The 26,575-nt window shown below is 41.5% G+C and overlaps 1 protein-coding gene and 1 long non-coding RNA gene across 4 annotated transcripts; one reads left to right on the forward strand and one right to left on the reverse strand.

Annotated features, from left to right (window-relative positions):
- LOC112956267 lies at nt 1-6,203 on the forward strand. Of its 2 annotated transcripts, XR_003251015.1 has the most exons (7): nt 7-77; nt 977-1,051; nt 1,161-1,262; nt 1,702-1,755; nt 3,931-3,975; nt 4,659-4,694; nt 5,897-6,203. It is a non-coding gene; the product is annotated as an uncharacterized LOC112956267 (long non-coding RNA). The 2 variants fall into 2 exon arrangements; XR_003251016.1 differs by lacking the exon at nt 3,931-3,975 and having other exon boundaries at nt 1-77.
- An 896-nt stretch (nt 6,204-7,099) lies between these two features.
- DHX57 (DExH-box helicase 57) lies at nt 7,100-26,416 on the reverse strand. 2 transcript variants are annotated; one of them, XM_026049769.1, is made up of 24 exons: nt 26,214-26,416; nt 25,350-25,502; nt 24,913-25,083; nt 23,806-24,468; nt 23,654-23,736; nt 22,125-22,318; nt 21,129-21,250; nt 20,651-20,846; nt 19,702-19,826; nt 18,445-18,578; nt 17,811-17,865; nt 16,518-16,720; nt 15,389-15,505; nt 14,923-15,019; nt 14,046-14,219; nt 13,589-13,789; nt 12,714-12,990; nt 11,489-11,584; nt 11,298-11,381; nt 11,023-11,160; nt 10,547-10,621; nt 10,091-10,225; nt 8,976-9,176; nt 7,100-8,884 (listed from the first exon to the last, which is right to left on the reverse strand). In XM_026049769.1, exons 1-24 carry the CDS (start codon nt 26,414-26,416, stop codon nt 8,741-8,743), a joined length of 4,041 nt encoding a protein of 1,346 aa, XP_025905554.1. In that variant the 3' UTR covers nt 7,100-8,740. The 2 variants fall into 2 exon arrangements, with proteins under 2 accessions (XP_025905554.1, XP_025905553.1); XM_026049768.1 differs by having other exon boundaries at nt 23,654-24,468.
- Between the last annotated feature and the right edge of the window lie 159 nt (nt 26,417-26,575).

The following is a 26,575-nucleotide window of genomic DNA, read 5'->3' on the forward strand; positions in this document are numbered from 1 at the left end:
GACAGATGCTATGAGTGTGGCGAGAAAGGCCACTATGCTTATGATTGCCATCGTTATAGTCGCCGAAGGAGGAGCAGGTATGTGTGAGACCAGAGTGGCCGGGTTGCTTCACCAGTTAACTCTTGTGTAGCTCTTCTTAGTAAAGAAGAGAATGTTACGCCAGTTTTCTTTTAACTTTAAAAGCTAGAGTAAATGTATAGGCGTATATTTCAATTTGTTGCTATTTCTATCAAATGTTAATATCTTAATAATCAACCTGGTCAAAACCTTTCAGGTTTCTTCGTTTGAGTCAGTCGCCTTGATTCAGAATGTCACGAGCCTTAAGATTTCATGCTGAGGCGCCTTGCAAATCCGACACTTAAGATCCTCCTAGACCTTGAGGTGATCAGCATAAGAGGCCAGATCCCCTCGAGCCATCTACACGTAGCTTCACCTTATTCTTTAAGGGCAGAAAATTTGAGACGGTGATCGCCGTAACAGTAAATTTGGCTTTCAATTGGGGCCCCCCCCTCCGGTTTAGAAAGAGGAACACCAGATTGACCACATTCCCACCTAGAAAAATCTTCTTGCGTCAATCAAGCCTCACCCTGGCTCATTGGGCTGTCAGTTTGATCGTCGTTAGATTGAAGAGAACACCTAGATGCAGCGATCGGCTATAGATACTTCTAGATCGTCTAGATCTGCTAGACCTTGGGCCAAAGAGGGTCGACCTGCAAACTTGCAAGGTTTATTTTAAATACACATTACAGTGTTTTCTATTCTAATGTAATTCTGCAATGTAATACAGCTTTTAACATTTTTTTAGGTAGTAAAAATGCTCAAGACAAGTAGGCCCAGACAATTTTCCAACTTGACAGATACTAGCTTTTGTTTCTGTTTTTTTTTTCTTGTCTGGAAGTTTTGACTTCAGCAGAGGCTCACGTGCACAGATTGCTGTGACTGTTCCTGATACCTCTTTTCTCTAACCTAAAACTAGGTCCCGGTCTCGATCCCGTTCGAGGTCCCGAGGAAGAAGGTATTCTCGATCACGYAGTCGTAGTCGTGGTAGGAGGTATGTTTCGAGCTTGTGGGTTGTTTCAGTTTTTGCTTTCTTTTCTTCTCACGATATTCTGTACCAAGAGTACTTGTAATAAACTGGGGTGTCCTTCTTTATTTTGAAGGTCAAGATCAGCTTCTTATCGTAGATCCAGGTCCATCTCTCCTCGTAGGTATAGATCATTTTCACCTCGCAGATCACGATCTGGTTCTTTAAGGAGATCAAGGTAGGTCTGTCAGGTTATAGGTCTATAACCTTTTTGAAAGGGGATGCAACTGTTAACACTAAGTCTGTATGCTATGTTCTTTATGTCTACAGAAACTTTATGGGAGTTACATATATGACAGCTTACCTGGATTTCTTTCTCAAGTTAATGTGTGCTTAGTCTAGACTCATCCTTGAGTTTTTTGGTACTGTATCATTGTTAGTGTTAGCCTTATCTATGGTTAAATGTTATTTTAGTTGCAAGTGTGCAGTTAGTAATTGTATACCCTTAAATAGGGCAAAAAAAACTGTCATGCATGTAGTTTTTACAGGGCAAGCCTGTTGCAATATTCTAACAATGTAAGAAACTTCTGTAAAATATAATTGATATTTTAGAGAATTGTTGTAAGATGTCAGCTATATGAATTATTCGGTAGCTGAATTTTCACTGCTCTTTCTAGGTCTAGGTCCAGATCACGCTCGAGATCACGGTCTGCTGTCTGGCCCCGCAGCAGGTAAGATACTTGTTTTGATTCAGACCGGTAATGGTATCCCTCCAAACGCCAGGAAAATTTGGTTCAGAATTGTTACAGGTTTTGCAGTGTAACAGTACTTACTGCAATAACTTCTGCTTATTTGGTCTGCTTCTGTGATCTGTTACCTTTAATAAACAATTATCTTAGTCTGTGGCTAGGGGTGTATGTGTGTGTGTGTGTATATATATGTATTTGCAGTGTTAAGCAAAATGTGATTTACAGAAGGATGAGATACAGGTCTTGTGGAGAAGAGCTCTGAAACAAATTTTGTTTAGAGACTGCTTGAGCTCACGTCCTGTTGGAAGTTAGCAAAATTCCATAATGCTGCCTAGCGTTGTCTTGTGAATTCTACATGCTGAGAGGTGGTGGTAAGACTGCAAGTAGTGCATGAGTTCTTGCTTACAGGTAAGCAAGTTCTGACAGTTCTGGAAACTGGATAGAGTTTTCTAACTGTAGTGTTAGGTGGGGTAAATTGCCTAGGTCGAGAGCTTCAGACACTAGAAGAAAGAGGAATACCATGCATCCTAGTGTTTTGAGGGACTGTTCTGACACAAAGTCCTGTTCTTTTTGTTTTGTGGTTTTTTTTTTTTTTTTTTGGGCCTGGATGCTTCCTTTTGGCCTCTGGCTGGCAGACTGAAACAGAAGATGAGAAATTGGGAATGAGTGCTCTTGTATCATTCTCTGAGTCTTCCCTTTAAAGAAAGGTGAAGAGTAGGATAAAATACTCTAGAACTGACACCTGACAAATTGGAAGAAACTTTCTTCTGTATTTGCACAGGGGAAGTGAAGAGGGAAGCTCTTAGTGGTGTGAATGCCACTGGCTGACCTGATGTGTTGAACCATTTAAGGGGATGATTATTTTATTAGCATGGTCATAATTGACTACAGTGCTGTAATGTAGATAAGCCAGGCTAAATTTGCATACTACTAGTTTGGAAAAAAAAAATACTATTAGTGTTCCTTAGTGACTTTTAATTTGGATGCATTGAAATTTCTGAGGAGTATTGACTTTAGTTTGCAGTTTCAGAAATCCATAATTAAGGGCTGAAATTATGGAAGTTCTATGGGAAAAATATTGCTACTTCTGTATTAGCCAGTGTTGCTTCTATAGTAGTATAACAGAATGTCAGTGTGCAGCTCTGGTGTTGCTTCCAGAACTGTTGTTTTGTAGTCCTTGCTTTTTTGCTTGCCTCTGGGAATGATCAACAGTTCTCATAGTAAGATGTTTTTGTGTACTATCTTAAATTTAGTATTTCTGAACAAAGAAAGCCATGCTGTGAAATTATGGAGTTCAGGATAGACTTAAAGCAATTCTGTGTAACCTTGGTACAGAAAAAAGGTTTATGTTTCTGGTGAAAATTATGGTAAAAAGTTTCAGGATGACTTCCAGGCAAGTGTTGCCAGTGATGAGCCAGCATAGGGGCTGAGAAAGTAGTGGAGCATTAATTTTAACTTGCCCTGAGTGTCTGTGCTGGAATAGAAATTAAAAAAAAAAAATCTTCTGGCTAGCTCTGAACTAACATGGATGCAAGGTTTGCTGACTTCTGAGGCTATGGTAGGGGGCAAATGCTAAGTGACCAAGCCTCAAATATTTGAGTCAGCAGAGCAACATGCTGAATATACAAGAAAGTCTTATTGTAGCTTCTGAGCTGTGAAATGAACTGTGGTGATATAATATGAAGTCCTTCTAGGATCTAGATTCACAGCATTTAATTTCTGTTAGATGTCTTCACTGTGATGCCTGAGCCTCTATACTACAGTAAAACTGCCACTGAGAACTTTGAACTGATGGATACATCAGTTCTTCAGCGCTTAAGTCAGTCTTAAAGTGGTGCTACTGAAGGGGTTTCCAGATAACACTTCAAATGGTAGCTTTGCATTTTTGGGATACTTGGGAAACAAASCTTGGAACCTAGAACATGTTTTGAGGAAGTGCCAGCCAAAGCTTTGCTGGGGAGCTGGTGAGGCTATAGCATCTCCTGGCAAGTGGGGTCTTTAAAGGAACCTTCTGCTAAATCCAGAGAAAAGCTTGTAGTGCTGCAGTCCTCTGTGTGATGCTATGCAGTGTAAATTTGCTGTTGCTGATTTGGCTAACTTTCATCGTATGTGCATGCCACTGGCTGCTTTGCTGAGCTTTTTTTCTCCTGTTTGTAGGTCTGGGTCCCATGGTAGATCTAAGTCTGGCTTACCTGCTAAAAGGTGAGCGTGATAATAACAAGCACTCAGTTCTATTTTTTTTCCTCTTCCTCTCTCCTTTTCTCATATCACATGGTGCAGATTCTTTGCTTGGACCARTATTTCTGCTGCACTTGGAAAAGCTTCTGTGTATATTTCTTTTTTTTTTTGGTTGATGGGTTTTTTGTTTTGTTTCTCCCATTTTTAATGCAAGGTGAGCTTATCTTTTGGTAGTATGGTAGCCTGTTCTTTCCAACAGGGTTGAATATCTACCATGGTTTGTTTCACAAAGGTTTTGTTAGATTTGGGACACCTCTACCTTCTCTTCTCTATGCTTTCTGTAGTTCTTAACTCTTTTTTTCATATACTGCTCCTGCTTTGGAAGATGATTCTTAATACTTTTTAGCTGCTTTGAAGCTGTGCATTGCCCTTTCCTGAGGGTTCCAGTGTTCAGCAGTGTTCCTTTTCAACTGCCACTCTTAAAGTGGTAAATTTAGGAATCCTTGCTTTCTGTAACCTTAAGAGTGATACTTGTATTGTTTTTTTTTGTTTGGTTTTGTTGTTTGGTAGCATCAAGCTATTTGCTGTTTTGAAAGGGCCAGGAGTGGTGGCTGAGTGCCTAGATTTTTTTTTTGTATACATATCATACATATATATAGAAGTAGTTATTTAAAACATTACACTGATTGAAACTTTCTTATTTTCAGTCGCTCAAAGTCCAGATCACCATCTCCAAAGAGAAGGTAGGAATATCTTTTAAAATTGGATTGAGCTGTTTACATAAGCATTAGCAGCTGCAGTGGTTGCTACTGGAACTAACTTGTTAGGATACAAGCTAAGAACTTGCTTTTTCTGTGATATTTTAAGTGTCAAATTTTGGAGGTTGTTGCAGAGCTGATAGTACTTCATTAATAAATCTAAATTTCTTTATAGAGCATTGTGGCAACCATATGTCCACTTACTCTTATTAAAGTCCTGTAGAGTTCATTACCTGCTCTAATGAACTTTTCAGAGGACAGCAGAAAATGAAGGCAAATGGGAATCTACATGCTACACTTTCCTTAAAGAAATCTCAAGTCTGGGGAAGAAGTGGGTAATGGAAGAAATAAAATGGCTCTAAGTACAGCTGGAAAGGGAGTATTGAAGTATCAAGCAACATGTAAACCCTGTTGCAGAACTGAACTATTGCTGATGTAATACTTAAAACCAGTTTTTACTCAGCTACACAGCTGCCAAGTCCTATGCAACCTAAAATAAAAAGCAACTTTCCCTTATGTAACCTGAGGGGTACATGCTGGAATCCCTGTATTTTGACATGAATTTGTTCCAAACTGGAAAGAAGTAAATTAAACTTACCTTCATTTGGGCAGCACAAGTAACCCTCTGAACTGCTACAGAGCAGCTAGCTGTCCTGTCAAGTCCTTGTACTGGATGACTTCCGATTGGCTGTTTTGTGCTTAAAACAGTTACAGCTTAGGCTTTAAGGGTAATAGGTACAAATGGGGTACAAACACAGGACACTTCATCTCCATATGAGGAAGAACTTCTTATATGTTAGGGTAACAGAGCATGTGGAATGGTCTGCCAAGAGAGGTTGTGGAGTCTCCTCTGGAGATGGTCAAAACTCTGTAGCTTTGACCTGAGCAACATGTTTTAAGCATCCCTGCTTGAGCAGAGTGATGGACTAGATGATCTCCAGAAGTCCCTTCAAACACAAACCACTCTGTGATTCTGTTTTTTCTACTCTTCACAAATGTAAAATCACATGCAATTGTGGAAAGAGAAAATCATGTGCCTTTCACACTAGACATAGTGGTGGCACCAGTTGTCTGCACTGGTTAACAGTGCTGAAGCACTGGGGCTAGGTTAAAGAAACTTGGGCTGGAATGGATGGTTCTGTTGCTTTTGCTGAGGGATTTAATTTTTCTTCCTCTTTCCTTTTCAGTCATTCGCCATCAGGAAGCCCTTGAAAGGAGTGCATGACCTGAGAGAGTGGATTCAAATTAAAAAAGTTAAAAGTTTAAAAAGAATTTATTTTGTTTACATTATTATAAGGGATTTTGTGGTGTCTTTATAAATGTAAGGGCTTAGTCCTAGAAGGCTATTTCTATCAACTAACAATGGGCATGACTCTGGATCTTTTAAGTCTTATTAGTAGACTAATGCAAAACTCTTGTGTTAACGTTCTGTGATCTGAAAATGTTGGGCTTTTATATTGGCACATTGAAATAAACTGTATTTCTAACGAAGTAGTAGTTTGTTGTAACACTGCTCCTTTTGTTAATGTTGTACCTAAAGCAGTTCATGTGCCACTAAATGGAGAAACAGGAATCAAAATAAAACAATTGGAGTCTAGTGCAGCAGCTACTCATGGATCCTTTGAACTTGTTCCCATTACAGGACTTGCATTTCTTGCTCCATACCTTGAATAAGGGTGAAGTGCAGCCAAAAGCAGTTGTCATTCTTGCTGTTCATTCTTGAACAGCGCCTTCTGTGTGCATTTTTGAAGTGCTTGTATACTTAAGGTTTGACTTCTAAAGCTGTTTTTAGAGGGCCTTAACAAAAGGAAAGGGCAGAAAGTAGGGTGTGTGATCTCTGCTGTTACCTCCCCAGTGATTAAGAACCAGTGAACTTCAACTGAAGGTATTTGGAGTACTTTGGGGGGAATATAAACTGTTGAAGTGTTTGGATAGGGAGAACAAAAGCCCCTAAAACTAGTTAAGCGTTCCTTCTTGTTTTAATCATGCTAGTGCCAGCTTGGTAGTTTTACTGTGAAAGCCAATAACCTTCCTCTGTCTTTTGTAGAAACTTCAGCCTTTTCTTGCATGGTAAAAGGTAAAGTCACACAAATTTTAAGTCACCATTAATAAGTTACCCCAATTTATTGACTTAGTCATATTTTCTCCTTGGACAATAAGCTTGGAAATGTCATGGGCCATGACAAAATGTAGAGGCTGTGCCATGGAGTTTGCAGGCTCTCCTACAGCCCTGTGGCAGGCACAGCATGGAGGAGGTAAAGAAATCTAAGAACAGGCACTATAACAGTTGAGGCTGTGAAAGCAGACACAGAGACAGATTAGAATGCGTGGAAGCCAGCATTGCTTTCAGAGGAAGATGGGGCACAATAGCACTAAATATTCTTCTACCACCTTAGATTCTTCTAAGCTCATGTACTGTCTTCACCCTTACCTTCACTTTTTCAGCATAGCTCAAATAAAAGAAAATATCTGAGTATTTAGTAGGTGCTGTATAAAGCCTGCTTATTGTTAAGAGAGTGTCTGCCACAGTGCTGAGTCTAGTAAAGCGTCACTGAACACAAGGCCATAGGCATGGGGATTCTCTGAGAACACAACAGCCCTCTCCTGTACTTTAATATTCTCCTAATAGTACCAGGCCTCGATTGTCCTTTGGGCGTGCCCAGTAGTCAACAGCAACTATAAATCATTTACTGCCGCTTGCAGCTATCTCTGGTTGGTGCTATTGCTGATGTGCTTGTCCTGCAATTTTAATCAAATACTGGAAAAAGTCAATTTGCTGCAGTTCAACATAGCTGTAGAGAACAGCTGCCTGTGCCCATACCTCAGTCCTGGTGCTCTTCTCTTTTTCTTTCTTGGGTAAGGAGGGGTGCTGCTGTGAAATGGCTTCTGTAAAACCCCTGAGGGTGCTTTTAACAAAGGAAACTAGTTAAAAAAAAAAAAAAAAAAAAAAAACCCACTTCTCCCTTACACCTCTGCTTGAAGACTTTTATTTCCAGGCAGGAAATGCTTCTATTTGCTGTAACTTTTTTACTATTTCAGATGAGAGTAGTCAAAACTTACTTTAAGGCACTTGCTCTCATTACAAGCAGACCAGCTGTAATTATGCAAGGTAGAAGGACAGAATAGTAATGTTGTCACTGCAGCCTGCTCCAGCTGTTCCCTGGAGCAGGAATTTAGATTAGGGAAAAAGGAGGGGGGGGGAAAAACCCTCAATCTTGATTTCCTTTCAGTTATATGGTGTGGCAGGAAGGCCACCTTCCCCTGGCAGAGTTCAGCAGTAACACTGTACCCAGGAATTTTTTTTATGGCTCCAGCAGCCCCTTGCAGATGTTTTGCTCTTTGGGTAGTTCAGGGCCAATGAAAAGCAGTTGTTCCAGAGGAGTGTCCATCCTCTCCTGCAGTTCTACAGCTTAATTGGAGAGCCCTCGGTGCTGATCCAACCAATCACTTAACTGCCTGACCCAGGCTTTCATAGTGTCTTATTGCTATAGGAGTTTTTCTACCTCCCCTTTCAAACACCTTGAAAAGGCTCATGCCCTTTTAAAGGCTTTTGTTCCTAAAGCAAGTCCATTTCCCTATCAGCCAACACAAACTGTGTCAGTGATGCCTCAGACAAAGAGCAGGAGTGAGCTTAGCCCCATTTAGGAGCAGCTTACCAAGCAACAGGCTGCCTCCAGACCTTATTATTACAAGTAGTGGCTAATAATAAGCAGGTATTTTTTGAGACCAGAAACCACCTTGTCAGCACATTAACTTCTCCATTAAACAATTCATTTTCTTGCTGGAGGTTGCTATTCCTGCCATGAGATCTTTTTTTCCATGTCCCACTTTGTTCTACAAAACACCTTCTTCACAAACAGCAAGCTCTCTGCAAACAAAGATGTAAATAATTTTAAAAAGTGACTAGTACAGTTGCCAACTTGGACTTCCAGCAATCAGCACCCAATTGTGATTATACAAAGACACTCATGTTCATTGGTCTGTTGTCAGGCAGTAGCAAACAGCATCTTAACAAAAAAAGTCCGCTCTCATTACTGCGTGGTCACAAGTTTTACAATCATGCCAATGATCCGTGAGCCACGGGGGCACATGCATAAGTCCATGCTGGGGTTCTTGATCTTGTCCTGTAGCAGCTGGTCTAGTTCACACCGTAGCTCTTTCACCAGCTCAGCCACCTAATGCCCGCAAGAAAGAGAGATGAGTCGCTTTCCTGCCTTCTGACCACAGACCGGGACCACTTCCAGGATTGTCACTTCTCTTCCTTACCTGGTGCGAGGCAGCCACAAACCGTATCCAGCCGTCATCAAGGGAGATGACAAACTCTCCCTTCTGCAGCTGTGTGTGAACCTGCCCCCCACCCAGGAGGACCAGCGGGTACACGGACACCATGCTGCAGTCCCGAATGAACACGCGGCTGGTCTTGATCTTCTCGTGATACACCAGGTAGGGACTCTCAAAGTGCCTGGTCTGGGAGAGCAGAGCCCAGAGGGCTGCGGTTAGTTAGCTACAACATGTGCCTGACATTCTTGTTGCATTACCACTACCCTTCTTAAGAAACTAAACCAGGCACCTCCTCTAAGAGTGGAGGCGACATCGTTTCGTTCCTGAACACGCCTGCCTGACAGACTCCCTTCACCCTGTCCTCTCTGCCAGTTATTTCATGATACAGAGATTTGCCTTGTGCAGCTGGGCTTGTGATGCCCTTTGAGAATAACATGATGAAGAGCTCAAAGTCCTACAGTTCATGATGTAGGGCTAGATAGTGTGGTTGTTTTTAAAGTAATTGACATTCTGGAAAAGCAATATGGAGACAGCCCCCATTAGACAAGTGGTAGATCATTAGACAAGTGGTATAGATCATGGTAGGAAGGGAAGGCCTAACATGTAAAAATTGGCTATCAAGCTAAAAATGAACTCTATTGAGGTCACATGAAGAAACAAAGCCATAAATAGCCATGAATTATTTACCAGTAAACAGTATTTCATCTGAAGTGACCCATGTGGTATGGGGCTCAGGACAGCTGCTCCCCACTTCATGAAGAGGATGAATGAAGGCTACTCCCCTGCAAGCAACCTCAGTGTGCTGCAAAGGCCGGGGAATATTTTCACTGCAACATTTTTGTGTGTAAGATACAGCAGCTGCTCTAAGAAAACACAGTTTGGTAGGTTACTGCCTCTGCTAATTCTCTGCCATTAACTCGACTTCTCACACACCCTCACCATTACTTACAACCCAGGCAGCAGTACTGTCAAATCAAGAAGCTTATTTATTTTTAGCATCAGCAGGGACTTTCACTGTAATCTCACTGCTTAAGCAAAGGTAATTTCTGTTACAAAATACAGTGCACTTTGCAAAATAAAAAAAAAAAAAAAAAACTGACCTGATAATTGACAGAGGAAGGGTGAATGTGAACATAACCATCATTTTTGGTGACAAACTTCACCTCTTCTGATTTTGGTTGCATTTTAACTGCTCCTGCGCTAGTCTTCTGGTACTTTCCCTCTGGCATTTTCACCTATATAATAAGATAGATACAATTATGAATTCACTGTACAAGAAAGTTTTTGTTGTGTTTGTTGCTGGCCTCTGTGTGGCATTAAAAGCCAATACGCAGGAATGACAGCAATATCAAACAAAGCGCACGAGTTGAGCTGCCCAGCACTAACCCTGTAAGCAGAAAGCTCTGCCAGGTCAAAGAAGAAAAACCCAGCCCAGGAGCAGAAAGGAAAAAAAAAAAAAAAAAAAAAAAACCCACACCTTTGAATCAGATCAGATTCAAAGTCAGGGGCATGAAAGTTCTATGCAAGGGAAGAGAAAAAATTAAAAAACATTTTACCTGGACAACATTGGGATAGAGGGCAGCACACAACATAGCTGAGATCAGCTTGATGTTCTCTGCATTTGAATTCGCCTGTGAAATCAATGCATATGTTAGATATTCTAGAGGTAAACTACAGGACAGAGCTCTGTCTCTGAAATGACTTATCTACTGAACCCCATTTTCCATTTTAACTTTCAGGCTGCCACCAGTTAGTGCCTAACCTAAGGGCTTGCTAATGTTTGGTTCATGGCTACAGTAATGGCATAAAGCAGAAACTGCATATCCTGCTCCAGAGAATCAAGGGCACAAGAACCCCAGCCTCAAGTCTCTCAAGCTGCATTACTCCATACAGGGCAGAAACACAAACCAAGCAGGATGTTCTAATGCGACACAACAAGGCCAGGTTGTGGTTGGAAGCCCACCAGGTTAGAGAAAACAGTCAAGTCAGAAGCTGCAGAATCTGTTCAGAGCACTGAAATGTAGCCACTTACCTCTTCTCCTGTGGCATCCAACACACCATCTCCGCCTTGGCAACACTTCTTCTCCATGTCCCTGGCTCTTAACCCTTCCTTCACAAAGCCAATATCAGAAAGCAGTTCTGTGAACTGCCTTTTCAGGCTCGCAATTTCCTACAAACAGACAAAGAGCTGCCAAAGGTGCCAAACCAAACGAGAAGAGTCTTAACAGGTTCCTGATTTTGGACACAGGGACTCTGCTTTGGTACCTCAACCCAGCCCTGTACAAGGCCACAAATAAAATGACTTACTTGAAGAACTCTTCCTGACAAAAAGTTTTCCCTGCAGTAGGTGTAGCTCGCCTGAGCGCCCTCTTTGGTACTTAAACACCATCCCTAATTAATAAGATGGAAAAAAAAAACAATTAAACAAAAAAGCCTTTCATAAAATACAACAGCTCAGATTTCAGCAAAAACCTCTGAGAGGCTTATCTTTAGTTTACCTTATAGGCCTGAAGAAGAGCCAGATAGTCACTTTTTCCTACTGCAAATTCCAACTTCTTTTTGTTTGCTTCTTCCCTTTTATCCCATGGTGACACCTAGAAAGGCAGCAAGAGATTTAGGCTCCCTTTCCTCTCACCTCAGACAACACATCCTGACACATCTCTCATTCCAGTCTCTGGTGTTTGGCCAGCAGCTCACAGCTCAGCCTCCAAATTCTTACACAGAGAGGTAACAGAGAGGAAGGCAGCAAGCAGAAACAGCAAAGCACCTAGGCCATGGCTCCTACAGCAAGAGACCCAAAGGTAAATCTGTAAGCTCACAGAAAACACCTCCTTTAGTGCAGGCCTCTCTACAGCTGCCTAACTCCAAGATCTGTGGGGGAAAAAAAGCACTTAGACAACTTAACAAGAAGTCAATAGGCTCAAATAAGAAGACACRGAATGGAGAAGAGCAGGCTAAGTCCAAAAACTGATGTGGGTCTGAGAGGGAGAAAGTAACAGCAAGAGACAGGACAGGACAAGCAGGACAGCAAGAAAGCCAGGCTTAGATCAAGCTACTGTATATAATATCACATAGTGACTTAGAACTCTCAAAATTACAAGGCTGCACAAAATGTTCAGCAAGCATATGGGGGAAAAAATGCAGTTTAATAAGCAGAACGATCTACTTGCATCTCTTTTACAACTATCCCCAATGGAAACTATGTGTAGCAATCAAAATTTTGCTGGCAAGAAGGTCTAGTTTTCAATACGTTGCCACAGAAGTTTCACAAAAGCGGGAACACTGCTAAGTACTGCAGATGATCCAAAAAGACTGAGTGAAAGTGAACACACAAACAGAGATCAAAACCAAACTGTATGCTTACATGTCATCTTCATAATTATCAGAGGCTCACAATTATTCCTAATTGCATGTGGAAGAATATCAAGCAGTCCAAAAGTGGACAAAAGATGAAGATGAAAACCACTGATTTGCCAATTCTGACACCAAACTTGGGCAAGCTTCTTAACTAAGTTAGAACTAAAAATACCATTTACAGTATCTCTACCGTTCACTCATAACATAAATAACACAGTTTGTTCCTGTTGGCATGGTTTGGGGTATCTGCTTATAACTGGACATTTCTGCCCTGCACCCTTCCCAAGGGCTGCATAACCATACGGACAATCACATACATTCAGCAAACACATCCTTTCATGCTGAGCCACACTTCAGAATACTCACAAAGGGCGACTTAAAGGCCAGACTGGCTGCTATGGTCAACGCGGGATCCAGGCAGCGGAATATGGTGCCAAAGAGCATTAACTTGCCAATCCTGACATCAACGGGCAGGGAAGCCAAGTGGTAGCCCAAGGGGGTGAGTTTTTCATCTGCCGTCAGTGCTCCCAAGTCTTGTAACCGCAACTTTGATGCCTGCAAAGACTCGGCTCTCGGGGGCTCAATTAATCGGGATAAGACAGAATGAAGACTCTGTGCAGAAAACATCTCCAGGATCTTAATTCTTCAGGAGATAAAAAAAAGTAAAATAAATAAACAATACACTAGTAAAACAACAAACTTTTATCAAAAATTCAGAAAGTACAATCCTAAGAAGGTGCTCTCTCAGAGATGGCCTGTGAGGCATAATGCAAGGCAGGAAGCAATGTGAAACAAGCAGAGGGAGTTTTTACCTCATCCAACCTCACAAAGTCAGTAAACACAGATTCCCATTTAGCACAATGAGTTTTTACTGATGTCTTTACCATAATAAATTGTGTTGCTGTTTTTTTTAATTTTTCTTTTTTTTTTTTAAATTCCTTTTTGTAGGAAGGGGTACCCATCGTGAGGCAGGGATAGGCAGCCTCTTTATCTAGCCCTGACATGCTGAAGGTGCTTGATCCAACTTGCAAGTCCCATTAGAAGGGGTTCTGAACATAGTGGCAAGTTGACAGCGAGATCAAAGTGTAAAATATAAGAGTAAGTGGGGAGGTTTCATAATGTCAGAAAACTCAGAGGGAAAGCCAAAGCCTTGGCAAAAGCACTGCAGATTACTCCCTTTGTTACAGAGAGGACATTCTGCACACTGACACCTTTAAGGCAACAGAGGAATAAGAGCTCACCTCAGGCACAGCTGCTCCAGGGGCACTCGCTGTATTTCTGGTAGCTGCTCTTTTATTAGCTGATGGTTATAGTGATGGCTAGTGAACAGATGGAAGCAGACTCCTGAAGCCACCCGGCCTGCTCGCCCTTTCCTTTGCAAAGCATTGGCCCTGGACACGAATGTGTCTTCCAGACTTTCCATTCCTTTGCTTGGGTCGTATCTGCAGGGAAGAAAGAACAAGCTCATGTCCACCGCTGTGACAGTGAACACACTGCAGCTCAAGCAGGCAGATGCTGCCACAACTGGACACAGCTCCTACCCCGGCCATGGGCTTTGGGACCTGGTCCAGACAGGCTTCCCCACTTCACAGCAGCTTTCCAAGCTCCTCCACTTTTTTCCCAGCTCTTTCAAAACTGGAAGTTTGCAGCCTGAATCAGTAGTTTCCGAACTAAAGGAGCCCCAAGGAATACCAGTACCTTTTTTCTTTCATTTTCCCAGAATCAATCACATAGATCACATCATCAATGGTGACAGATGTTTCTGCAATGTTTGTAGAGATGATGATCTTGATAACTCCTGCAGGAGGCTTGAGGAACACAGACTGCTGTTCTTCACTGGACAGCGAGGAATGAAGTGGATAAACCACACACCTAGAGGGAAAGTAAGACAACGTGCTGAGCATCAGCAGCCTTTTGCCTCCAGCAAGTCTGYGTGCATGCACACTTGCCCAAGAAGCAAACCTTTTTGCTCTGTTCAGTGTAAGACATGTTCCAGGGGAGGTTTATGGAAGGGAGGTGGCTCAGAATCAGGATGTACTAGAATTCTATCTCTGAAGAAGATTCCAGAGGATTCCACTTATGCCAAACCAGAAGGAATCACTCCAGCCAACCATGCCAAGGGCATGCAGGTAAGCAACGTTTAGTTAACGAGATACATTCCTGTCTCCATGTAACAATCTGAATTTTGTTGAATGCAAACACCACAACAACCTCTAAACACGTCTCTGCAGAGCTTCTGGAACAACAAGGGCTGAGGTGAAGTTTTCAACAGTCCACTGGATCAGGCACAGCACGGAGTGGAAGAATATAATCATTTTTGAAAACTTCAACTAAATTAGTCACAAGTTTTGACATTTTCACTATTCTAGGCTTAGAAAAAAATACAAAGCAATCCAATAAGACAGTAGGAGAACAAGAATTACCCTAAAGCTTTTGAAAGGAAGATCTTAACTATCTCACACATTCAGTAACCTTAAATTATTTCTAAATGAAAAGAGACAATGTGCAGAAAACTACCCTTAATCTAGGGTAAAGACTTTAGGGAAAAGACTGTTCTGAAGATTTTCTGCTTTACCTCTTGCTGTGCCTGTTATTGAAAAGAGCATTAGACTGGAGCTGCTCATAAAGCATCTTGATTTCTGCTAGTCCAGGCAAAAATACCAACACAGCACCTAGACAACAGGGATAAAAAAAAAAAAAGTTAAAAGAAAAAAAAAATCACTGAGCAGAAAAATAGGTAACACCTAGTATGAGATTTGAATAACGTGCAGAAGGTCCTTGTCTGCACAAGAGAACTGTAACAGGCTGTAACAATCCCTCAGTCTCTCACCAAAGACTTTCCAGGGAGGTAGATAATTCTCTTGTCTTCCTCATCTCATGTAAGCCAGAGGCTTTGTCAGTCAGACAAAACCTTATTTTTTCAGTAATAGACAGTTAACTATGGAAACTTAACRCTCAGAACTTTAGCTGGGTGCTATTTGCTCAAGCCCATCGCCTCCACAAATCCCCTTCTGCTTATCTTTCAAGGCCAGTCAAGTTACCTGGGGGGTATGAATGTCTGCCTGTGAGTATCCACTCCAGCAAAGCTTCAATTAATTCCAGATTAACTTTGTCCAAGTCCATGACAGACATTGTTTTCAGCACTGTCTTGTTAACTCCTGGGGACAAAATAAATCAGACAGTACATCCACCCCATAAATCCCAACACAAAAAGCTTGTGCTGGATACACTGAGCCACAGCCTGGCTACTCAGACTACCATGTTTTGGTCCAAACAGTCCCAAAAGTAGCTCAGTGCCCCTCTATCCTCATTCCATTCTTTCCCCAACTCCAACCCTTCCCCTTCCTTGTCATACCTTACCAGTGCTCGGGTCGAACCAGTACATAGGCTACACTAAGATTCGTCTCCCATTATAATAGTCATATAAAGAGCAGACATATAGATCTCCTGAACTTTGAAATACCTTTTCCTTTGGCTATTTCAGAAGTACCACGACAGGACCACCATGAAACGGCGGTCATTAGCACCTTCACAAGTCACCTTAGGAGCCTGAGATACTCACCCCCTAGGTGGCACATGAGGCTTTTTAGCAATTTTGGCAATAGCAATATTTGCTTTTTCGCAATAGCCCATTTCTCCAAGCGGAGAAGTTACCATTAGGGTGTGCAGGAAAGAACTCTCCTGGTTGGGAGAGTCCAGGGAGGACTTTGATGGTGACAGAGTGGGTAGTTAATGGAAAGGTCTGTCTGTCTTATTAAGATGCTCACAAACTGACCAAATGTCTCATTGAAAGGCCTGTGATGCTGAAAAGACCTCCCTGATGTGGCCAGATGGGCACAGGGCTTTATTTAAAGCTGCCCTGACAAGGCATCGGAGAGAGGATGGAAATAGATAAAAACTGAGAACTGTCTCTCCTCAGATGCTAAAAACTTTGCAGACAAGACATCTGTTGCAGTTAAAGAGAATTATGAGGTCTTTTTTTTTTTCTTTTTTCTTTTGAATTTGGCTGGCAGTTTCCAATCACATCTAGAAAACAGTGACTTGCTTAACCTGACAACCATACAATTCTGAATGATGTATATGAATTAAATATACAATGTTATATGCTACTACACCATGCTGGCTGGCAGATGTAATATACCAGTTTATCAGATTTAGGGAAGAGCTCACCTTTATATCTTGCCAGGAGCTGTTTTAGAGTTAATTTTTGGTCTGGGTCTGAATCCCTGATGGCTGTATCAGCCTCTCCCAGGATGCCAGCACGTCTCAGATCCTCCTCTACTTCCTCAAAGGCAGTTCTTTTATGTCTTCCATTCTGTTTGTTTTCTTGCTTTGCCTTGCGCCTATAGGGACTGCTGTCCTCTAAGACATACCTGAAGGGCAGGAGAGTATTCAGTGGTGTGAAGGGTACCAGTCTCTTCCTACTAATGAGCTATAGAGGTGATATATCTGAAGTATTTATGTTAAGTACCTCTGGCACTTATATCAAGAGGCTTGCAAGCCCACAGACAGTAAAGAGTTTGTGGCTTTCGCTTTGTTCTTATTTCACTTCATGTTGTTGCTCTACCTCTCCACCTCAAGACAAACAAAGGAGTATTTTTCAAATGAACTCATTTTTACTGGGGGAAAATTAGGACAAAGAAGGTTCTTCACTCCCAGTGATAGCTCTAACCTTGGGGTAAGGTAGTTTTGGGATAGTCTAAGGCTCAAGTCTCGTCATCCACAATGTAATTGTCATTAAAAGAAAACCACAGGTGCTGAAATTTAGAACCAACTCTGCTGGAAGAAGAGATGTCCTGCCTTGCTGAGACATTAGTCTTTTAAAAGTTGGGGTGAGAAAGACTAGCACTGCCAGCTTGATCCTAACGGTTCAACAGAGAGCTGAGAGTAACTGTCTAAGCAATTTACAGTGGCTGATCTGTTTACTTCCTGGAGTATCTGTGCTGCTCTGGCTCTCCAGTAAACATAATTGGCTTCAGGCATCTTTATCTCACTTTTTGCTGGAAGGCAGGGCTTACACCAAAGCATTTTTTTTTTGGTATTCTACACTTTCCCCCTTCCATGCTGAAATCTATCATCGTTCTTTGGCTTCCTAATTCATTTCTTTGGCTTCCTAATGTCTAACCACAGTTGAGCACAGTTGAGCAAGTGCTCAGGGGGGAAGTTTGCCAATATGCAGGCCCCAACAAACCCTTTTATGGTAAAGGCTGCCTTTTCTTAAGTAGTTATGCAGTATCTAATGCAGAAAGGCTTGTTTGGACCTGGGACCCCAGACCCCACTGCATTATGCTTTAGATTCAGTGCTTTAACAGAACTCTAAGGCTGTGAGGTTGGGCAGGGAGGGGAGAGGGGAATTTGAGGAAATTTCACTTTTAAATTCACATACAGAACAACTGCAGTCTCAAGGTCAGCTCTGCAACTGCAAACACCAAAGACATGTGAACATAAATGCATCTTTCCTACCTTGTCATTGAGATCACATCTTCCAGAAAATACTGATCCACAGGAAATGTTCGACCTAGAGAGTAACAAGAGAAATAATAAATGGACTTGGCACCCAACATGCAGGAAGAGGTGTAAGGCAAGGGGTAGTATTATTCCATCCCCTGGTTCCTCAACTTTAATTCTAACTCATCTCTGTGATCTAAATGGGAACATGTGACTAAGATACAGACACACAATTTCTGCCTCGGAAAGCAGGGGATGTTTTCTCAGTATAGTCCCAGCAGAGTTTTCCTGCACTCCCTGCAGAGTAGGGCTGATGTGCTTTTGGGAATACACTGCTCAGAATAAGTGTTTCTATGAGGCTCTGTGTAATAGCAGAGCAATTTAAAAGGCACATTTGCATTCAACTAGATCCTCTCACTGTTACTTCTTTACAAGGAGATTCATTCAACTGGAATCATAGATTTTGCATAAATCCTCATCTTGCCCCTCTGTCAATTAGCTCCTGTTTGTAGCTTGGGTTAGTGAGATCTATTCCTCATTTACCACTGTAACCTACACAGGAAGGGAGCACAACTTCACAAGCAGTAAAATGGAAACCAAACCTCTAAAAAAATGAATGCAACAGATAATGAAAGTGACTTTTTTTCACCTGGTATGTTAATAATTGGACAGGATTGAAAGTACTGCGAAAAAAGCTCTGCATTCAAGGTAGCACTCATTAGTATAACGCGCAGGTCTGGTCTCTGCAACATTACATCCTTCAAAACCAGCAGCAGGAAGTCACTGAGGAAAACAAGCAAAGACTTTCAGAATTTTTTCCTTCTCCTCATGCTCTTCACCTTTCCCAACATTACAGCTATAGTATTACAAAGTATGAACTTTACATAATGCCTGGCAGTTAAAGATGCAGTAAATAAACAGGCACCAATCCACTTAATTTGGGGCTGTCCCCTATTCAAGTGTCAGGATTATGTGGCAGCTTTATATAAGGAACAAAAGATACCAGCTACCCTATAAATTAGTACCCCTAATATTAAAGACAACATAAGAGCAGCAGATAAACTCAAAGCAAGAGATGAATCCTTTTTGCTTCTTCCCCACTGGAGACAGTCATTCAAATGTACCCATTCTTCCTCACTCGCTGCATCTCTCTCACATATAAGTTTTGTGTCACACGCGGAAAACTGGCCTCAAGTGATTTGAGACTAGCAGAAAAAGAATCCTCAACAGACACATGCCCTTTTATAGGACCAAAACATAATCCAAGATGTAGAATAGCAGGTCACAGTCAAAACCTCCTCAAAATTCCCTGTATTTCAGTGTTTGACAAAGAAAACATCCAAGAAAAGGCCTTCTGGTATCACTCATTTCATAGATACAGCAATGGACAACGTTGTTTCCCTGGCATCAGCAGGTCAGGGGGGCAGGACAGTATGGGAAATGTGCAGGACTGGAAAAATCTAGAATGTAAAAATAGAGAGCACGTGCACTTTGTAGGTGCTCCCCTAGGCCATGTGTCAAGATAAACAGTTCCTGAAAGGGAATATGAAGAATTAGGGTATTTGATGAGAGCTGAAAAAGGGAGGAATAAAGTTATCAGGACCAAATAACTATGGTTAAAAAAAATTATTTCTTAACCCTCACGCCTCATTCTAAACCTCTTCTCAATGCAAATTGGATGAAAGGAGCAGAGAGTATTTGAGAGATGTGCTTTCCTTGCAAACTGCTGCAACACCGCTCCCTACTGAACAGGAACAAGAACCTAAAGCCTAACTCCTACCATCATCACACATACAGATTTCTACCATAAAATCATCAAGTTTGGCTTCAGTTATTTGCATCTTAGTCAACTCAGTGCTTCTGACTGTGTCTCTTCATTTTGCTGATTGGACAGAGGATCATTTACCTTTCTTCTGTTCTTTCATGAACTTCATCCACAATAACATGTGTGACTCCCTGCAAAGCCCGATCTCCTTCCAGCCTTCTCAGCAGCACACCAGTAGTGCAATACAACAGCCTGGTAGCTGAGGACTTGAATATATTGAGTGTTAATACAGTTACTAATAATATCATCTCATTATATACATTTACCAAGACAAAAGCACAATGTATTTGCTTGGGCACTGTTTAATTTAACATTGTGCAAAGAGTAGGTGTTGCTGTAAAACATCCATTTCCAGCTGAGAAGGAGAACAAACAGTTTTTTTCTGGAGACATTGCTGAAGGTATTTTATTTTCAAAATAATCTTCATTAAGCATCTGTTTCTTACCATGAGGCATAACTATAAGGGATGAACAAAAAATCCAAACCAAGTTTTTTTTTTGTTTGTTTTGTTTTTTTGTTTTTTTTTGTTGTTTTTTCCCTAAAGAAGTGACTGTGGGTTAACTCAGTTCTCTGTCCCAGGAATGATTCAGTGAATCTTTTTTGAATCTTTTTTGAAACATATTTATTGGAAAAAGCAATCAGCTGGAATACAGACTGAACTTTATTTCCAGGACGGCACTTTACATTCAATCCCTTCCCTTCTGACTGACTGAAGTTAAACAGTTCAGTCTCCAAGTGGAAACAAATGGAGACGCCTCATGAAAGCTTCCAGAGGATAGAAGCATTACTAATACCCTCAGACCGTGAATCACTGCCTCAGAGACTGAAATAACAGCCCAAAACGTTACTGCATTCTCATGCTGTAAAGAGGACTGGGCAATTTGGGAGGAGATAAAACAGAGGGACAATATGCACTTCCTGATCTCAAAATCTAGTGCATATAGAACAGATATTTTGTGTGCTGGACATGCTCTATACACCTTTTAATAGAGTTAAATGAAAAAACAAAACAAAAAAAAAACCCCCACACCTTTACACTTTCTAGTCGTATCTGATATCCCACAGTGATTCCAATCCTCTCTGTTCTTTCTTTGGCTACACGTTCAGCCACAGAAATGGCAGAGATCCTGCGAGGCTGAGTACAGATGATGTTTGCAACTCTGTTTGGAGAGCCTTGCAATGAAGCATCCAAAATAAATTGAGGAATCTGAGTGGTTTTCCCACACCTGCATGAGAGGGGAAAAAAAAAAAAACCCACAACAAAAACACACAGGAAATCAGTAAAAAGAAATGAACAAAACCCAGACTTCTATCCAAGAAAAATAAGATAAGTTTATCCCACTTGAAATTTGTTTCATTAGTGCCACAATGCATAAAGATTTGTCCAGGACTGCTGTCACCGGTCACGAATAGACTGTGACCCTAATCTTTTCAGGACTTAGTTATGTTTCACATTCTTCTACGTATAGCTTGATGTATAAATTCTGTATGGCAAATCACACTCTTACCCTGTCATGCCACTCACAACAAGAACTTGGTGCCTATTCAGCAGCTCAAGAATGGTTTCCCTTTCTTGCCACGCAGGGAGCTTCTGTCTTTCCTGCAACATAGACTGGAAGTGCCTAGAAGACTGACACACAAAAATAATTACGAAGAAGTTGGTACCTGCAGTTAGTCCTGCCTTAAGTTCATCAATTTTAGATTTGTAAACAATTTTTTCTGATCTTCCTCTAAACTCCTGCATAAAATAACCCAGAGAATGATTTTCTTGCATTAAGTTTGTCTATAAGGCAGAGCATAAGGATATTAACTAGAAAGTCAGATGAACTTCAAGGGAATTTCAGTATTTGCCTGCATTCTGCTAAAATATGACTCCTGTATTCAATTTTCTGGTAAAATCTGACATGTATTTTTAGTCTGAACTCATCCAAGAGCCACAAGATCTCTTTAAGATGCCTAATCTATCCCCAATACAACTTGCTGCAGAATTACAGCTGCTGTTATTCTTAAAGGTATCTGATATATCTTTGTATAGTAGTAGTTGAAGCAATCGCCTACTAAAACACTTAATGTGACACTTGGCTGAAAGCTCTCTGATAAAAATTAAATGTAAATTTTGCTTCTAATGTTCTAACAGTGATAAAACTCAGCTTTGCAAGCGACCAGGATTCCCTTCATGTTGCTCAAAAATAGTGGAGACATCTGTCCCATGAGCTAGGGGATTCTGCATCTAGAACGAGATGCATTTTGTTTGCAACAGACTAATAATAAATAAATAAAAACAAATTATCCTATAACTCTTCCAAAAGATCTTGCATTGCATATTTAATTCTTTACCCAAAACAAATGTAAAGCAGCTTGTAGACTTCAGAAGAATTGTTTGCTAAACTACTGGAACACAAGCACCTTAGCAGTAAGAATACAACCGGAGTGGAACAGTCCTGTTGTTTAAATATATTCTTCAGGCAAGCATGAAAACACATACTCTTTTCTATATACTGTACCTTTTTCAGCCGAAATTGCTTGCAGATTTTAACATTTTCGTTATACAGAGACTTTGTCTGCATATCATACTTTTTGGAAAGCTTTTTTTTGAGGTTTACGTAGCTCTCATTCTCCACAATAACTTCTTCTGGCTCCTCCTCCTCCTCCTCCTCTGCTATCTCCTCTTCCTTCTGAGGCTCTGACACTACAGAGACTTCAGACAGAGAATGCAGTTATATCACCAAAGAAAAGGACTAGCCTCAGCAGTGTATAAAAATCAGGAAGCTGCATGGTCCAGGAGCATCTCAATAGGGAATCTTGTTAGATTAGAGCTGGGGAGGCCCAGGACTGGTTTTGACATGCATTTAGCTCAACACTACCAGGAAATCTCCCCATCAAAAAAGCCACCACCACTTCTCCAATCCCAGCCCACTCGTTACTATCCCTGCAGCAGCTCTGTGCTTCACAGCACCATCCTTCGGGTGGCCACATGGTGAATCAGATTAACTAACTGGTTTGATGGAAAACAAAACATAAGAAGCATTCATTGTGTTTTAGCTCTGCTTTCACTTCCTTACCCAATCCACCACACAACCACTTGAATGTAGCACAAGACTGTGTTTAAATGATTAAAACCACACTGTGGTGTGTTAATAACATTTTTAGGCCACTACAAAATACTTGTAAACCAAGGCTAAAAATGGACCAGGTACTTTGGTGCCTACCTCCTGTGAGTTTAAGTGGGATTTAGCCACACAACGAGATAGCCCTCAGGAGTTTTGAGGCTGTATTTATCAAAACATGATGATTTCATAACATAAAATTACTTGAAACTTCTATTCAGTTTCAGTAATCAAGCTATCTTTTTATGGAAATGCTTATATCAGCTGCTTGACTATAATAAAAAAATAGGTTATCATTTAGGTGCTCTAAAATGTAATGCATTTGTTCTTGCAAACTTTCCTTAATAAAACTTGCCTTAAGAAAGACAGCTTTTGAACTGAGAGCTAGGAGGTCATCTATATCATGCAGGTGCTGTCACCCACAAATAACAGGAGGCCTCAACTCTCCCAGCGTGAAACCAACCTACTTGCACGTGAAAGGGAGGATACCATAAGAAATGGAAACATTCTAAACCTGCTTAAAACATTTACTCTACAAAACTAAATTAGGGCACGCTTGTTTAGCTTCAGGATGTTTCAGAAGTGGTGATCAGCAGAAGTATCAAAGCTTACAGACAGCTGGATTTTAGTGGTTTTAGCAACTGTGTGGAAACAGATCTCATTCATTCCCAAACCACAACTCAGTAACACTGCACTCCCTTAATACAGCTCTTGCAAGCAGAAAACCTCTCTGCTGTCACACTAGGAAGGAAAGGACTTCCCGAGGCACAGACAGATTAAGGATCTGGCTCACTGCATGACCACAGCCAACATAATAGATTTGGAAGAGACGCCTGAACTGTGCTCTCTTCCTCCTCTTTTTTTTTTTTCCCCCGAACCTCTTTACTTCTCTCTAACCAGGAGTGGTAGAGGACAATTCGCTGTACCTTCTGACACCTGATTTGAACCAGCTGAACCATCTGTCAGCAGTCTTCCTGAAGGCATTGCCTGCAAGGACAGAGGAGGAACACTGTACTTGTGGTGAGTATTTTTAAGCAACTCGCATATTTCCGATTCATCTTCTAAGGAAGTCACTAACGTGTACACCACTGGTTCACTAGACTCTGCAGCTACCAAGGCCTTCCCAAAGAGGAATTCAGCAATGTGCAAGCGACAAGCAAGAGGTAGATTCTCATTGATGGAATAAAATGCCACAAGAGGTGCCTGGAGTGGATACTTATTTTCCGCAGGAAATCTTATTTCAAGTTCATACATGGGAGGGTCATCGCTGTTAGGTCTAAGGTGAGCATCATCCACACAGCTCTTAGCTGATCTTATGGGATGATGTGGAGGAGTTTCATGCCTGAATCTGCATTTTGAACCAAACCTGCAGCTTCCTTGGAGGTAAAATTTACATGTTTCTTGTGAAGTCTGCTTTGTTGAGTCTCTACCAGAGGTGTCCTTTTGTTTAGATTTGTTCAGGCTGTTTGTTAGGTACTCCAGTTCCAAACCAAAAGTCCAAACTCGGTTTTGAATTCTTTCCACAAACTTTTGTCCGTAGATCGACTGGAGCACAAAAGCTTCTTCTTGTCTCTGTTCTAAACACTCTTCTTGACTGGCCTGAACAGCTGCTGCAGAGATCTGCACCTTCTCTCCATATCTTTCCRCAAAGCACTGCGACAACAAACACTCCAGTGATGCCCCAATATTACCATTGCAGGATCTGAGCACTGTCCTGCAACGCTCCTTGTCAAACCCATACCTGCAACAAAAAAGAGCAAACATGAAACAGGCRAGAGACAGAAACTTGTCAGAAGAAAAATCACAGATTTGTTTGATTAGGCTTACAGTAAGGACAGGGGTATAACATGAGATACTAATTTACTGCAAGAATGCCAACGTTCATGCTACTTTAAATGATCATGGCTGGCAGCAGGCTTTGCTTTCTGTGTCAGTCTGTTGTTTAGAAGGTGAGTGATTATGTTACATGGCACCTGATGCCTCTGAATGCAACAGGATTCGATTTCCAGTTGCAGCCTTATTTTAAATTCATCTAGCTGAAGATTATATTCGTAGGAGATACAACGCTATTAGTTCTGCGCAAGGAATTTCCTTGGAGCCAGGAAGAATTCCAGACAGCAATGGCTAACAGTATTGAACCTAGAGGGATTTATCTCTTTGGGATACAAACTGTGAAAAACATCACCTGGACAGTTTATGCACAGCAAACAGAGACACCTCGCTTTCCATGGTTTTATGTTCAGGTACGTCAGCAGAAGACCTTGGAGGTATATCAGGAACTTCTTGATCTGTAGACCAGCATTGCTCATCATCAAGGTAATCAGGCTCATCATCATCTTCATCAGAACCAGCTACTCTGATCAAAAACCAAAAAGTTACTAAATTTTAAAATAAAACAGAATTGCATTGCTGATAGGACCAAAAAAACCCATGGTATTCATGTAAAGGAAGAACTGTATTGCCCCTTTCCCCAAGTTAAGGCTGTATAGGAAACAAAAGCAGACTGAAAAAAAAAAGCTGATTTGAGAACAAATTAAAAGTTAATGGGGAAAAAAATCTGGTTGAATTCTAACTGCATGCTCATCTAGAACACCTGGAAATAGTGCTTCTATTCAAACTAACTCTGATTCAGGTGCCAGCTCCTGCCCTTGAAGCTCTCGAAGAAGTTCTTTCACTCTTCTCTGGTTCTCCGATGTCATGTGCAAGGTCTGCAGAGGCATTCTGGCTTCTGCTCTTTGCCTTGTTTGCCCTCCTCTTCTGGCAGGGACACTCAATCTACAAAGCAAAATAAGACAACACTTTTATCAGCATTGACTTTTATTTGTCTATCTGATAACATATGAAGCAAAACTTTAGGACGAACTCCTCTATTTCAAAAAAATAAAATAATAATACTCTTCTGTCATCTAAAGAACATTTAGTTGGCTTCACCTTTACATGATCAGAAGGCTTGAGTGTCTGTGTACATGCATATATGCATCTTATCTTATGCCAAGCCCACACGGAGTTAATAAATGCTTTGCTAGGTAGGGTGTGCTCAGACTACAGCRCAACCCAGTATTTCTGGGCTTGACTGGCTACACTGGCTACAGGACATTTGAGATTGAAAAATAAACTCTTTTTTTTTTTTTTAAATGGTCCAACTTCTGCTTTGTAAGATGCAAAAAAAATGATTATTCTGTGTTTGTTAGTGCCTGCTGATCAAAGATGTTCTTAAATGTCTTTTCAGACAATAAAATTAACAGATATTCAGATCTTAAAAAAGAAGGGGAAAAAAAAGCCACACAGTGTTCCATAGCTACAAAGTAGTTAACATCGCTAATGAGAACAAAAATGCAGGAGCAGCTTTATACCACGACAGCTTTAGCTTGGAGATTGACGCACGCCTTCACATTTCTGCACGCTCAAAGATGCCCCAAAGGCAGGTCCGGGATATCCCAACCTCTTCTGCAGCAAATACACACAAATTAAGGCAAGGATTCCTACCTTGGTTCCTCAAAGAGACAAAAATCATCCCCGTCGTCCCAAATTTTCGTTGAGCATTTCCTATTTCCACCGAGTTGAGACTTGTTTGAACGGCCGCCGCCTCCTCTGCCGCCTCCTCCTCTCCTTTTGTCACCTCCTCCTCCTCCTCGCCCTCTTCCTCCTCCTCTGTTGGGCCTTCCTCTTCTCTTCCCTGCCGCACTCATCCTCCCGAGCTGCGGGAAAACAAACCGCCCCCGCGCTGGCAGGGCGCTGGGGTGTCCCGGGGTGTCCCGGCGCCCTGGGCACCCGCCACCTTACCCGCCTTCCCGCACGGCCGGCGGGGAGCCCCGCTCCAACGGCACCCACGGACCCAGCTCTTCCCG

This window comes from Nothoprocta perdicaria, unplaced genomic scaffold, assembly GCF_003342845.1.
Source record: "Nothoprocta perdicaria isolate Ctin4 unplaced genomic scaffold, notPer1 scaffold_615, whole genome shotgun sequence".
Classification (NCBI taxonomy): Eukaryota; Metazoa; Chordata; class Aves; order Tinamiformes; family Tinamidae; genus Nothoprocta; species Nothoprocta perdicaria.